Below are 12,530 nucleotides of genomic sequence, written 5' to 3'. Positions count from 1 at the left end.
GCACTGAACGGAATCAAAACAAAACTTTCACTTTCACTTTCAAAAACTCTCATGGCACCTATAGCTTGTTTACAATCTAAACGGACTTCCTCTATCTGGTTCCCAACCTTTTTATACTGAAGTACCACCTCAGAAAATATTTGACTCTCCAAGTAATTAACTGATGTTAAAATACAGGAGCGTATAACCTGCCCTTTTTGTTCCATTCCTAACTAAGCCAATAATGCTGCTGCTCTGACAAAACTCTGTCTAATCACTAATCAGCACAACTGATGATATTTCTAATGTGACTGATCCGTTCTCAAATCTTCTATATTAACGGCTAGGTGTGCCGTCATGCTCATTTCAGCACGGCTGAGTACCACCAGAAGGGGACTCAAGTAATAATGAATTGCATTTTTATAGCGCTTTTCCAAGTGCTCAAAGCGCTTTACAATGGTCCATTCATTCATACATTGGGAGGTGAAGCAGCGAACAGTCGACGCCAGCGTCCTCACTTCCCACATTCAGACACCAATGGTGGCGAGCTCACACCGACCAACTCATTGGAGGCAATGTAGGGTTCAGTGTCTTGCCCAAGGACACTTCGACATGTGGACAGGAGGAGCCGGGATTCGAACCGCCGACCCACGGATCATTGGACGACCTGCTCTACCTCCTGAGCCACAGCCGCCCACAGTGGTACCAGTACCAGTGGTTGGGAAGTCTATCTGACTTCTTCAAAATAAGAGCCACTTGTAATGATTAGTCAACACTAGTTTTATTTCTAAGTAGTGCTTACAGGACGTTAGGCACCTGACATGTCATGTCAGGAGGAGGAATTTCTACATTCCTGCCTATCAGCTGTCGGTATGCAAATGTGCTTGGCATGCCTTTTGATCTGTCGCGCACATAACTTTTTGACGACGCATGGCGCATGCGCACTGGCGTACCAGTTATGTGCAGGCCTGATCATAATGTACTTTCGGACCATAGTACAGTTACATAGAAGAAATGCATTGCATTTCAACTGATGACGTAAAGTTATTTCTGCTCCGACCAGATCAGAAACGTGAACATGGTATTGATCCCAGGCTACTGTTCCTGTCATTAACTTGTCCCACACACTGACAGTGGGGAAGGCAAGGCACCAACCTGCTCATAGGGAGCAGTTAGGGGTTCAGTGTCACCAACCTGCTCATAGGGAGCAGTTAGGGGTTCAGTGTCACCAACCTGCTCATAGGGAGCAGTTAGGGGTTCAGTGTCGCCAACCTGCTCATAGGGAGCAGTTAGGGGTTCAGTGTCACCAACCTGCTCATAGGGAGCAGTTAGGGGTTCAGTGTCGCCAACCTGCTCATAGGGAGCAGTTAGGGGTTCAGTGTCACCAACCTGCTCATAGGGAGCAGTTAGGGGTTCAGTGTCGCCAACCTGCTCATAGGGAGCAGTTAGGGGTTCAGTGTCGCCAACCTGCTCATAGGGAGCAGTTAGGGGTTCAGTGTCACCAACCTGCTCATAGGGAGCAGTTAGGGGTTCAGTGTCACCAACCTGCTCATAGGGAGCAGTTAGGGGTTCAGTGTCACCGACCTGCTCATAGGGAGCAGTTAGGGGTTCAGTGTCACCAACCTGCTCATAGGGAGCAGTTAGGGGTTCAGTGTCACCAACCTGCTCCTAGGGAGCAGTTAGGGGTTCAGTGTCACCAACCTGCTCATAGGGAGCAGTTAGGGGTTCAGTGTCACCAACCTGCTCATAGGGAGCAGTTAGGGGTTCAGTGTCACCGACCTGCTCATAGGGAGCAGTTAGGGGTTCAGTGTCACCAACCTGCTCATAGGGAGCAGTTAGGGGTTCAGTGTCGCCAACCTGCTCATAGGGAGCAGTTAGGGGTTCAGTGTCACCGACCTGCTCATAGGGAGCAGTTAGGGGTTCAGTGTCGCCAACCTGCTCATAGGGAGCAGTTAGGGGTTCAGTGTCACCAACCTGCTCATAGGGAGCAGTTAGGGGTTCAGTGTCGCCAACCTGCTCATAGGGAGCAGTTAGGGGTTCAGTGTCACCAACCTGCTCATAGGGAGCAGTTAGGGGTTCAGTGTCACCAACCTGCTCATAGGGAGCAGTTAGGGGTTCAGTGTCACCAACCTGCTCATAGGGAGCAGTTAGGGGTTCAGTGTCACCAACCTGCTCATAGGGAGCAGTTAGGGGTTCAGTGTCACCAACCTGCTCATAGGGAGCAGTTAGGGGTTCAGTGTCACCAACCTGCTCATAGGGAGCAGTTAGGGGTTCAGTGTCACCAACCTGCTCATAGGGAGCAGTTAGGGGTTCAGTGTCGCCAACCTGCTCATAGGGAGCAGTTAGGGGTTCAGTGTCGCCAACCTGCTCATAGGGAGCAGTTAGGGGTTCAGTGTCACCAACCTGCTCATAGGGAGCAGTTAGGCGTTCAGTGTCTTGCTCAAGGACACAGCCAGGAGGAGCCGGGGATCGAACCAGGAACCTTTGTACTTCCTGAGCCACTGCTCCCTAACGTTTTGTTTTTTTTCGTCTTTTTTTATGGGATTTCCTGGAGATTGTATTATTCTTCTCAGTCATTCACAGTGCATGGACAATCCAAAAATGGAGAACATTCGGTACTTGATGAATTGCAGTTAATAAGAGGCCAATTTCAACAACAGCAAAACTCTATACTAATTGACACAGCTCTTAGGGTATACAGTTGGAGGCCATCGATATTGTCCTTTTCTTTTTGCTGAGGTTTGCGTGATCTGCGCAAAAGGACAGTTAACCCATTTTCGGCGGGAACCCCTTTTGGTGTTTTAAACATGTTATAATTTAGCTATTGAAAAATAGCAGATCTACAAGCTCATAGCGCGCCACCGAGTGGCGCGCTACGAGCTTGTAGGTCTACTTTTTTTGAAAAATCGTGAAAATATTTATTTCAGAAAACTGGAGGATTTAGAAGGATTTTTTAAAATTTTGAGGTCAGGCCTAAATGGGTCAAATGATAAGGGACAATATCGGTGGCACCCAACTGTATCCGAGTGTAATGTATCCTTGTGTCGTTTGCACAGTACTTCCAAAACACATGCATTTTTGTCAAGTCTGAGTGTAAATGTTTGTGTAGTGCTGAGCATAATGCCTATAGTTACATAACACTTGGATTGCACGTCGTTAAACTTGGCCCACTATTTACTGCAATTCATCAAGTATTCTCCCTGTTCCTGGATTCCTCGTTCTCTGTAGCAGACATGTGAGAAAAGCACCACAAAATCTCCATGAATTCAAGGCATTGCGGGGTGAGTAATTGATAGAAAAAGTTATTTTGGGGTGAAGTCTTCCTTCAACACGGTTGTCGCTATTAAAAAAAGTTAACAAACATTTGCAAGGAGCAGCTGTGCCATCTAAATTTATTCATGGAAAAGCATTGTGTGTGTGTGTGTGTGTGTGTGTGTGTGTGTGTGTGTGTGTGTGTGTGTGTGTGTGTGTGTGTGTGTGTGTGTGTGTGTGTGTGTGTGTGTGTGTGTGTGTGTGTGTGCACGCTGTGGAATTTTCTAACTAGTAGGGCTGTTACTGTATTTTAATGACGTCACGTGCACGTCACATGCACGCGCATGCATGTGCACATAGCCACTCAGCTCGTGCGAGTTATATGATGGAAAACCAGCTATTCTAATGTAATTATATTTCTTATTATTTAGTTCCATTGTACATTTGTTGTTTTCTATTTTTGTTTCAATTCATTCTTTTCCTTTTTAGTTTGATATAAAATCCCTTTGCATTGTATACTCACCCTGCCTTACATTATTTTGCTTTCAAAACCGTGGTTTTAAAACAATCACAAGTTCCAACAACGGTCAGGGATAACCATGTGAGTGTCAGGTTTTGAGCTTCTTATTTCAATGGAAAGAAACTTTTGTAAATAAACCAACATGTAGGATAGGCATCAACGCTTTGAGCTTCAGCCTAAGCCATTTCAATCAACCAGAAATAATTTTGGATGTACAGTATGTTTATTAATTCTGTTGATCGAAAAAACTATTATTGTTTTTTCACTTAAGTTGTCTAAGTCACTATAATAACAGAAAACGCAACACTAGCGCAATGCCACGAGGAGCTGATATATCCCTTTTTTTCATAATTTATGGTCTATTTATTGGTAGATCACGTGAACTCATCATTTGTAAGGATTATATGCCTAATTCCAGTTTCCAGAAAGATAAAAATAACTCCCAACAGCTGGGAGTCGACAGGCGCGCAGGTTTAGGCACGAAACAACGTTTCCTCTGAAGTGTGGACGCATGTCTTCTTCGGTGGGTCATCAGAATAATAGTAGGCTAAGCTAATCTGCATGGCCGTTTATACAACGAAACTGAGAGCATGTGAAGTGACTAAAGTGAGAAGTGAGAACATCAGGTAATGTTATGCAAAGCATAACAAAGGAGCCAGCCAGGTGTAGACGGCGCCACCGGTTGCTTTGTTTTAGGTGTTGAGCGTGCCGTCGTCAACGCGCATTGTCGTGCATGTGGGTGCGTGCGTGCAGCTTCAGAACTACGGGCAGCCCTAACGCTAGCTCACCGCTGTGTGTGCGCGTGCGCGTGCGTGTGTGCGTGCGTGCGTGCGTGTTTTAATGTGAACACAAATATGATATCAGGGAGGACCCTAGGTAGGTGACTGGAGTACCCCAGGGCATTTTAACACTACGTACGTACGCATTGTTCGTCCTTCAACACCAAATCTCTTATCCGAACATACCGATCTACAAAGTGCTGCAGCGCTCGTAGAAACTGCTATTTCTTTTCCCAGAATGTTCACCCCCAGAATAGGAATGCTAGGGTTCATGCTGTTACAGTAAGATCTGTCACAGTGGTGTCATTGTCACTCACTTCAACACAAGTGGTTTTGTGCTTTGAAGTAGCAGATAATCTCTCATCGAAGAAGGATACTTTTATTATGTATCCGATTCGGCACCACAGACTCCTCAATACAATCACCGCCACTAAAACTACATTTGTATTGTATTCACTTCAGCAGAGGAGCCTATTATACACCCCTGGGTGTCAAACTGGCGTCCCGCTGGCCGTTCGGGTGACGGGTCAGATCCGTGCGGTGAGATGATTCTGAGGAAAACCAATACATCCAACCATTTATTTATGTATCCCTTTTGAACCTGCCCTCGCTGCTTGGCGGTGCTCTCTCTGTCTGTCTGCTCTCTCCTCTCTGGTGAGCTACTTGTGTTGAGCATAGTAACAACAGTCTGTCTGCTCTCTCCTCCTTTCTGGGAGCGTACCTATGTTCCCCAGGTTCTATGTTCCCCACCATGCAAAAAAGGTTCTTTGTTCCCCACTTAAAATAAACCTAAACCAGAAACCACCTAGTAATTCTAGTAAGACAAAGTATTTGAGCAACTTAGTCTTAGTGTTACTTTTAGTAGCAAATTCTGATTTAAGCTCAGTCTTTGAACAATCCATTGCACTTTAGGCCTGCCTAGGCTACTTAAACTATCTAGTCTTAGCCAACTAAAAATTAACACTGGCATAAAATAAACGAAAACATGATTGCTCAGACTCTTCAACAAAGATGGCAAAAACAAACATTCTTTGTTCTGTACTTATATATACAATTGTATAGTACAAAACACTGAAGTCCTTAAACCAGAAACCTAACACTAACCCTAAACCCTAAGGTAAGTGGGGGAAATAGAACCTGGGGAACATAGAACCTGGGGAACATAGGGTTGACCCCTCCTTTCTGGTGAGCTAGTTGCGTTGAGCATAGTAACAACAGTCTGTCTGCTCTCTCCTCTGGTGAGCTAGTTGTGTTGAGCATAGTAACAACAGTCTGTCTGCTCTCTCCTTTCTGGTGAGCTAGTTGTGTTGAGCATAGTAACAACAGTCTGTCTGCTCTCTCCTTTCTGGTGAGCTAGTTGTGTTGAGCATAGTAACAACAGTCTGTCTGCTCTCTCCTCTGGTGAGCTAGTTGTGTTGAGCATAGTAACAACAGTCTGTCTCTCCTCTGGTGAGCTAGTTGTGTTGAGCATAGTAACAACAGTCTGTCTGCTCTCTCCTCTGGTGAGCTAGTTGCGTTGAGCAAAGTAACAACAGTCTGTCTGCTCTCTCCTCTGGTGAGCTAGTTGTGTTGAGCATAGTAACAACAGTCTGTCTCTCCTTTCTGGTGAGCTAGTTGTGTTGAGCATAGTAACAACAGTCTGTCTCTCCTTTCTGGTGAGCTAGTTGTGTTGAGCATAGTAACAACAGTCTGCCTGCTCTCTCCTCTGGTGAGCTAGTTGTGTTGAGCATAGTAACAACAGTCTGTCTCTCCTTTCTGGTGAGCTAGTTGTGTTGAGCATAGTAACAACAGTCTGCCTGCTCTCTCCTCCTTTCTGGTGAGCTACTTGTGTTGAGCATAGTAACAACAGTCTGTCTGCTCTCTCCTCTGGTGAGCTAGTTGTGTTGAGCATAGTAACAACAGTCTGCTTGCTCTCTCCTCCTTTCTGGTGAGCTAGTTGTGTTGAGCATAGTAACAACAGTCTGTCTGCTCTCTCCTCTGGTGAGCTAGTTGTGTTGAGCATAGTAACAACAGTCTGTCTGCTCTCTCCTCTGGTGAGCTAGTTGTGTTGAGCATAGTAACAACAGTCTGTCTGCTCTCTCCTTTCTGGTGAGCTAGTTGTGTTGAGCATAGTAACAACAGTCTGCCTGCTCTCTCCTTTCTGGTGAGCTAGTTGCGTTGAGCATAGTAACAACAGTCTGCCTGCTCTCTCCTTTCTGGTGAGCTAGTTGCGTTGAGCATACAGTAACGACAGCCGGCAGTTGCCTTGCTGGATCACATGGGCGCTGCTGCTGTCTTTACCCGCCTCATAACAGTCCTCCAGCTTGTGTAAACACAAACGGTACAATAGACTGCATGCAGTTAACCACTTAAAACTCTCTATTCTCACTAAATACAGAGACAAGTTACAACTCTACTCTGAGCATTTCAACGGTGAGCAAACATTCAACGGTTCGGTCGCAAGCCTACATCTCCACAACAACAAGTTGCCGTTGCGAAGGAATTACGACATCAAACAACACTGCGGTGGCTCAGGGGTAGAGTGGCCGGATGGTAACCGCAAGGTCGCCAGTTCGAACCCGGGCTCCCCCAGAGTTAGTGTCGAAGTGTCCTTGAGCAAGACACTGAACCCCTAATTGCTCCCGATGTGCTGGTTGGTGCCTTGCATGGTTTCCGCCGCCATCATTGTATGAATGTGTGTGTGAATGTAATGCACAATCTATGTAAAGCGCCTTGGATAAAGGCGCTATATAAATGCACCATTTACCATTTAACATTTGGAGTGGAGGAGGGATCAAACTGCAAGCAGTTCCAAGTCAATCAGAGCAGCAGAACGTAGCGCAAAATGTATTTTGGGAACGGTGCTGAACGTGGGTGCACCCACGGATTGGACCTCCCGTGGTCTTACTATTACACACCAACATGCTTGACAATGGAACACTTCTAACTGTTAATTCAACTCGGTATTGACGAGTAGATGACTCCCTGCTGCGTTTCCTCCTGGAGATGTGTCCACACACACACACACACACACACACACACACACACACACACACACACACACACACACACACACACACTGTTTTGACAAATTAAGGGACTCGTGCGTCTCCCATGATGCTATGCAGAGATAGCCTGGCGACGCAGCGGCATCTCAAAATAACTTGAACGTTTCATGGAATAATTTTTTACAGTTGATGCGTGCGTATAATCATTCATGGATGGTAGCTTCAGACACATGGTGAATTAGTGCTGTGCAGCTGTGCGCTGAACTGCGACATGTGAGCAAAATGAACGGCAACACCATTTATTTTGTAGATGTCATGGAACGTACGGTAGGCTGTTCTACATTTCTCTCTGCTAATGATCATTTTCAAATGGTTTATTATAAGAAGCAAAGCAAAAATAGCACCTCTCCTCACAGTTTTCTTGTAGCCTGTCACTGTAATACTGATCATAAAAGTAATCAGACAAAATGTGTAAATTGAAAAAAACAACCTATTTTCACCAGAAACCAAACTATTTCACCCGAAACCAAACTATTTTCACCCGAAACCAACTAGTTTCACCCGAAACCAACCTAGTTTCACCCGAAACCAACTAGTTTCACCCGAAACCAACCTAGTTTCACCCGAAACTAGGTTCTTTTTTTTGCATGTACGTACACATGCGTTAGCTCGCGCACAACATAAAGTCCTTGCTGACAGCCTAAGCTGTAGGAGAAGCTGGTGCAGCGACATTACTGTCCCCCGTCCGTCCGTCCGTCCATCCGGCCGTCCATCCGGCTTCCCTCCCATGAGCACGGATAATTGTGCTCGTATTGATGCCCGGCCAAGCCTGAACTCACTATTTGGTGGGCATGAACTTTACCCGGAAGCCACCTGTTTTTTGGGTTTTTTGCTGGCAGTTCAGTGTCTCTGCTAGCTGGGGAAATCAATCGGTGTGTGGTATCTAAGCACGTCATATAACGTCACATCAAATCCAACGCTGCCAAGCACGCAACACTGCGTCCTATCGTCTTTTCTAGGGATGGAGCTCGTTGATTTTTATTGATCACGTTTACAAAATGTATTTTCCGGGTGAAAGAAATTACGATGCTACTCCAGACAGCCTTTGTTTACATCGTGGACTTGCTGTTTTTACATTCATGTTCAATAAACTATTCAATTCAATATTTTATATTCAATATAACACATTGTGGGTCCCGTATACAGTAGGTCGACAAAATACGGTAATTAATGCCTGGCAATCAATGTGTTTAAGGGAGAGCGATATAAGCAGCATGCAATTCGTCGTGCATTGCTCATGGCTTCATGGCGGGTGGCTAACTAACCGGTATGTGTGCTCCTGTCCTGTGGCCGCAGGTCAGCCCACACGCTGCAGCCCATGTCCAAAGAGGAGCTGTCCAGCAGTGTGTCCGTCCAGCTGTTCAACGGAGAGAACCAGGAGCTCCACATCACCCTGGAGAACATCGGCACCGAGGACATCGAGACGCTGGAACTCGCCTCCAAGACGGTCAACACCAGAGGTTGGTGGTACTGTAGCACGTCTGACATGATAGAGCGTCGCAGTCCCGCCCCCTCAAGAGACCCGGAAAATAAATCCCTGTTCATTTTCCTCATAGACTTTTCAGAAAGTATTTATTTAAAGACGTTTACGCCGCGGACAAAGCCAACTCTTGTCGTGACAAATCATGACAACAAACACAATTTTTCGGGCCAAACAAAGAATTAGAAAGTAGTTGTTTTTCTTCTTTGTAATTATTTGTTTGGTCCAAAATATTGTGTGTGTGGTCATGATTTGTCACGACAAGAGTTGGCTTCGTACGACGCTTAAAAGGTCTTTAAATAAATACGTTTTTAAATGTCTATGGGAAAAATGCATTGGGATTCATTTCCTGGGCCTGGCGTCGTCATGAAAGGGGGCGGGACTGCGACGCTCTATAGGACCGGTTGAAAGTGGAGGCTTGCCTGTCTCTACCTGAGAGGCATTCTCTCTCTCTAGGTCGTCCTCAGACGAGCCCTCCATCGTCGCTTCCAGTCACCCCGGTTCTCCATACATCTGGCCAGTTCGTTGGTACTTTGCGCTCCTGTGTCGTTCTTGAGTACATCCACATACCGGTATGTCAGTGTGGGACGTCCTCGTGACCGGTGCCCATGTGTTGGTTCCCACAGCACTACTTTGTTGGCTGGCAGCTCTTGGTGTCTTCGGCAGTGTCCTGCTAGTCTCATTCTCCTGGCTGCTATTTCATTAGGAACTAGAAAAAGTGCCCTTCCGGGCACAGGTCTCCACCAGGAGGATAGGACTGTGTGAGATGTTTGGCAAAATGTTTAGGAGTAATATAAACATGTTTGCCTTTGATGGCAATTGGATGACTTGAGGCATTTTGTTCCAAAAATGTGTTTTGCAAAAATCCACCTGTTGGTGGCGCTATAACAGGCCAATGTGAAAAGGGTGGGATATATTCCTCAGCCTAGTAAGAAAATGTGTGAAAGATTTCACGTAAATTGCATGCTGCGTTCATGATTTGAGGCTTTTGTTGAAAACTGGGCAATCTTGCAAACTGTGAAAGCCAATTATAGCCAATTAGGATGGAATATGAAATATCGGACAGATCCGACTTGAGCACATGACCATAGAGATACTGTGTAACGATTTGATTTGATTTTTGGACAGAATCTGGAGGAGTAATATCAAAAAATGTGTTTTACAAAAGTCGGCCTCCTGGTGGCGCTATAAAAGGCAGATGCGGAAAATGCAGGTCAAAGGTTTGTCCTTGGCCTCTAGGGAGTGTGCATGCAACGTTTCACGCAGATCGGTGCAGTTTTAGGTAAAACATGTGAAAAGCTGCCTCATGGTGGCGCTATAACAGGCCGTTCTGGAAAATGCGGGGCAGAGGTTCATCGTTGGCATCCAGGGAGTGTGTGTGCAAAGTTTGGCATCGACCGGGTTAACGGTGCCGGAGATTAGCTGTACACAGACGGACGGAAGGAAGGACGGACACACGGACGGAGTGCAAAACATACTCTCTCCCCATGCCTTCGGCCTGGTGGAGACAATAACTAGAACAATGCTGAGTTTGACCAGATGAAGAGCCTCGGCTCGAAACGTCGTCAATACTTTATTTTGTAGCAGATGAGTGTGCAGGTTTATTCTTTCTTTTCCATGTTGCTAAGCAACAAGGAAATTAACCGGAAGTGAACATTTTCTCTTGCCGTCCGCCTCCACGTTATCAATCCAGAAAAACGCAAATAATTTATGTCGGATTCTTTTCCCAGATTGGATTTTTGGTCAAAACAAGCTCATAACCGGAAGAACCGGCGATTGCGGCCACACAATGTATTTTCCAGGGGAAAGAAAAGGACGATATTCTGTCACAAAACGTTGCGCTTTCCTACATCCGGTTCACGTCTTGGCTTCCGGTGGACATTCAAAATAAGGGTTTCATGGAAAAAACACTGGCGGTTTTGGAAGAATTATAATTACTTAATTAATACCAGTGAATGTGAGTCTTTTTTTCACACTTAACCGATTCCGTACATAGGACGTCGCCACACGTCCTAGGGGTCCCAATCGACGCGTACATCCGACGTCCTCACACGTCCTAGCACATCCTCAATGATACGGGGCGAGATAAGAATATTCTGAATTTTTTCCTTTTTTTTATTTGTCAGTTCGCCTTTCGGCTACCGTATGCTACACTCTAGGCAATTGTTAGCTTACCATTGACTTGGCCGTTTAGCGCGGCGGAAAGAATGACTCGTCTCTCCTAATCCAGGGCGCTCTCCGTGGTGTTGAACGGATCGATATACTGGTGCTTCATTTCTGCTCCTCATCCGTCTCTCCCGCAAAATATGAACGCTTTTTGGATCATATATCGTATAAATTAAAACGATCGCAATGTAAGCTAGCTATGTAAAGTAAACTTTTTTTAGTGGATTGTTTCCGGGTCGTGGTTTTCCGAGTAAAAGCGGCCATGTTGTTCCGGCACGCCAGAGCTTCTATTTTGAAGGACTTCCGGCACTGATTGTGTTAATACAGCATGTACTATACATTCCTGGTGTGTTACTGTAAGTCACTTGGAAACATGTCAACAATGTCAACCTTCCTAGATTAACCACCTCAGGTGTGTTTGGTTTAGTGATTTGTTTCTGGATCATTCCCTCAACCATCAGTCTCGTTCCTTGGGCAATGACATAAAAAAAAGCTTCAGCAGACTCAAGATTTCATTGTAGCAGCAATAACAACAATAGTAACACTTCGAGATAATAAAACAAAACTAAGAGTGTAAGGAAAATCACACCCGTGTGAGGTGAGTGGGGCAACTCTGTGTGTGTGTGTGTGTGGGGGGGGGGGGGTTCCAGACCCACAGGAACGCACTCAGGGTGCCAGGCCGGTTTTGACGAGCCGCCCCACGTCCGAAACGGTTGCGAAATGAGTTACCGTGTGGGGGTCCCTCTACTGTACCCTCTACTGTACTGTACTGTCACTGTACTGTACTGGCACACCCGAAATCATCAAATATACAGTTAATATGTGAGTGTGTGTTTGTGTGTGTGTTAGGTTGCGCACAGGTGGTGAAAAACAACCATGCTGTTTTCGTGCTCAGACGCACCCAGCCAGCCAGATACCCAGCCACACACACAGCTCCGAAAGGGAGTGGTTGCACCACTCAAAAAAAAGAAAGTGTGCACATTAATATTCACTTCACTTTGAGATGCTTGAAAGTGTTGTGCACAAGGCTCCTACTTCTATATTCCTATATGTACTGGATGGGCTCACAGCGCTGAACATGTGTAGATGCATCCATACCGTGGACGTGTCCACCAGATGTGTCGCATCGCGACACATTGAGCTTGTAAGATCGGCTATTTTCAAATGGCCAACGTATGTATATGGCTGAAGTGTTTTGTAATAATAATTAATCAAAGTAACTAGTACGTTTTCAAATAAATGTGTAGTGGAGTAAATGTACAATATTTGCCTCTGAGATGTAGTGGAGTAGAAGTGAAAGTATTGGA

At 45.7% G+C, this 12,530-nt stretch overlaps 1 protein-coding gene across 1 annotated transcript in view; it reads left to right on the top strand.

The window, feature by feature from the left end:
* Positions 1–12,530, top strand: part of trappc9 (trafficking protein particle complex subunit 9) — a 493,006-nt gene that overhangs the window by 139,267 nt on the left and 341,209 nt on the right. The window contains 1 exon segment of the mRNA XM_079521861.1: positions 8,874–9,037. Coding sequence (XP_079377987.1) covers positions 8,874–9,037 — 164 coding nt within the window.

Source organism: Electrona antarctica (genome assembly GCF_951216825.1).
Source record: "Electrona antarctica genome assembly, chromosome: 15".
NCBI lineage: Eukaryota > Metazoa > Chordata > Actinopteri > Myctophiformes > Myctophidae > Electrona > Electrona antarctica.
The sequence above is the reverse complement of the archived record's forward strand: the minus strand, read 5'-3'. Positions and strand labels throughout refer to the sequence as shown.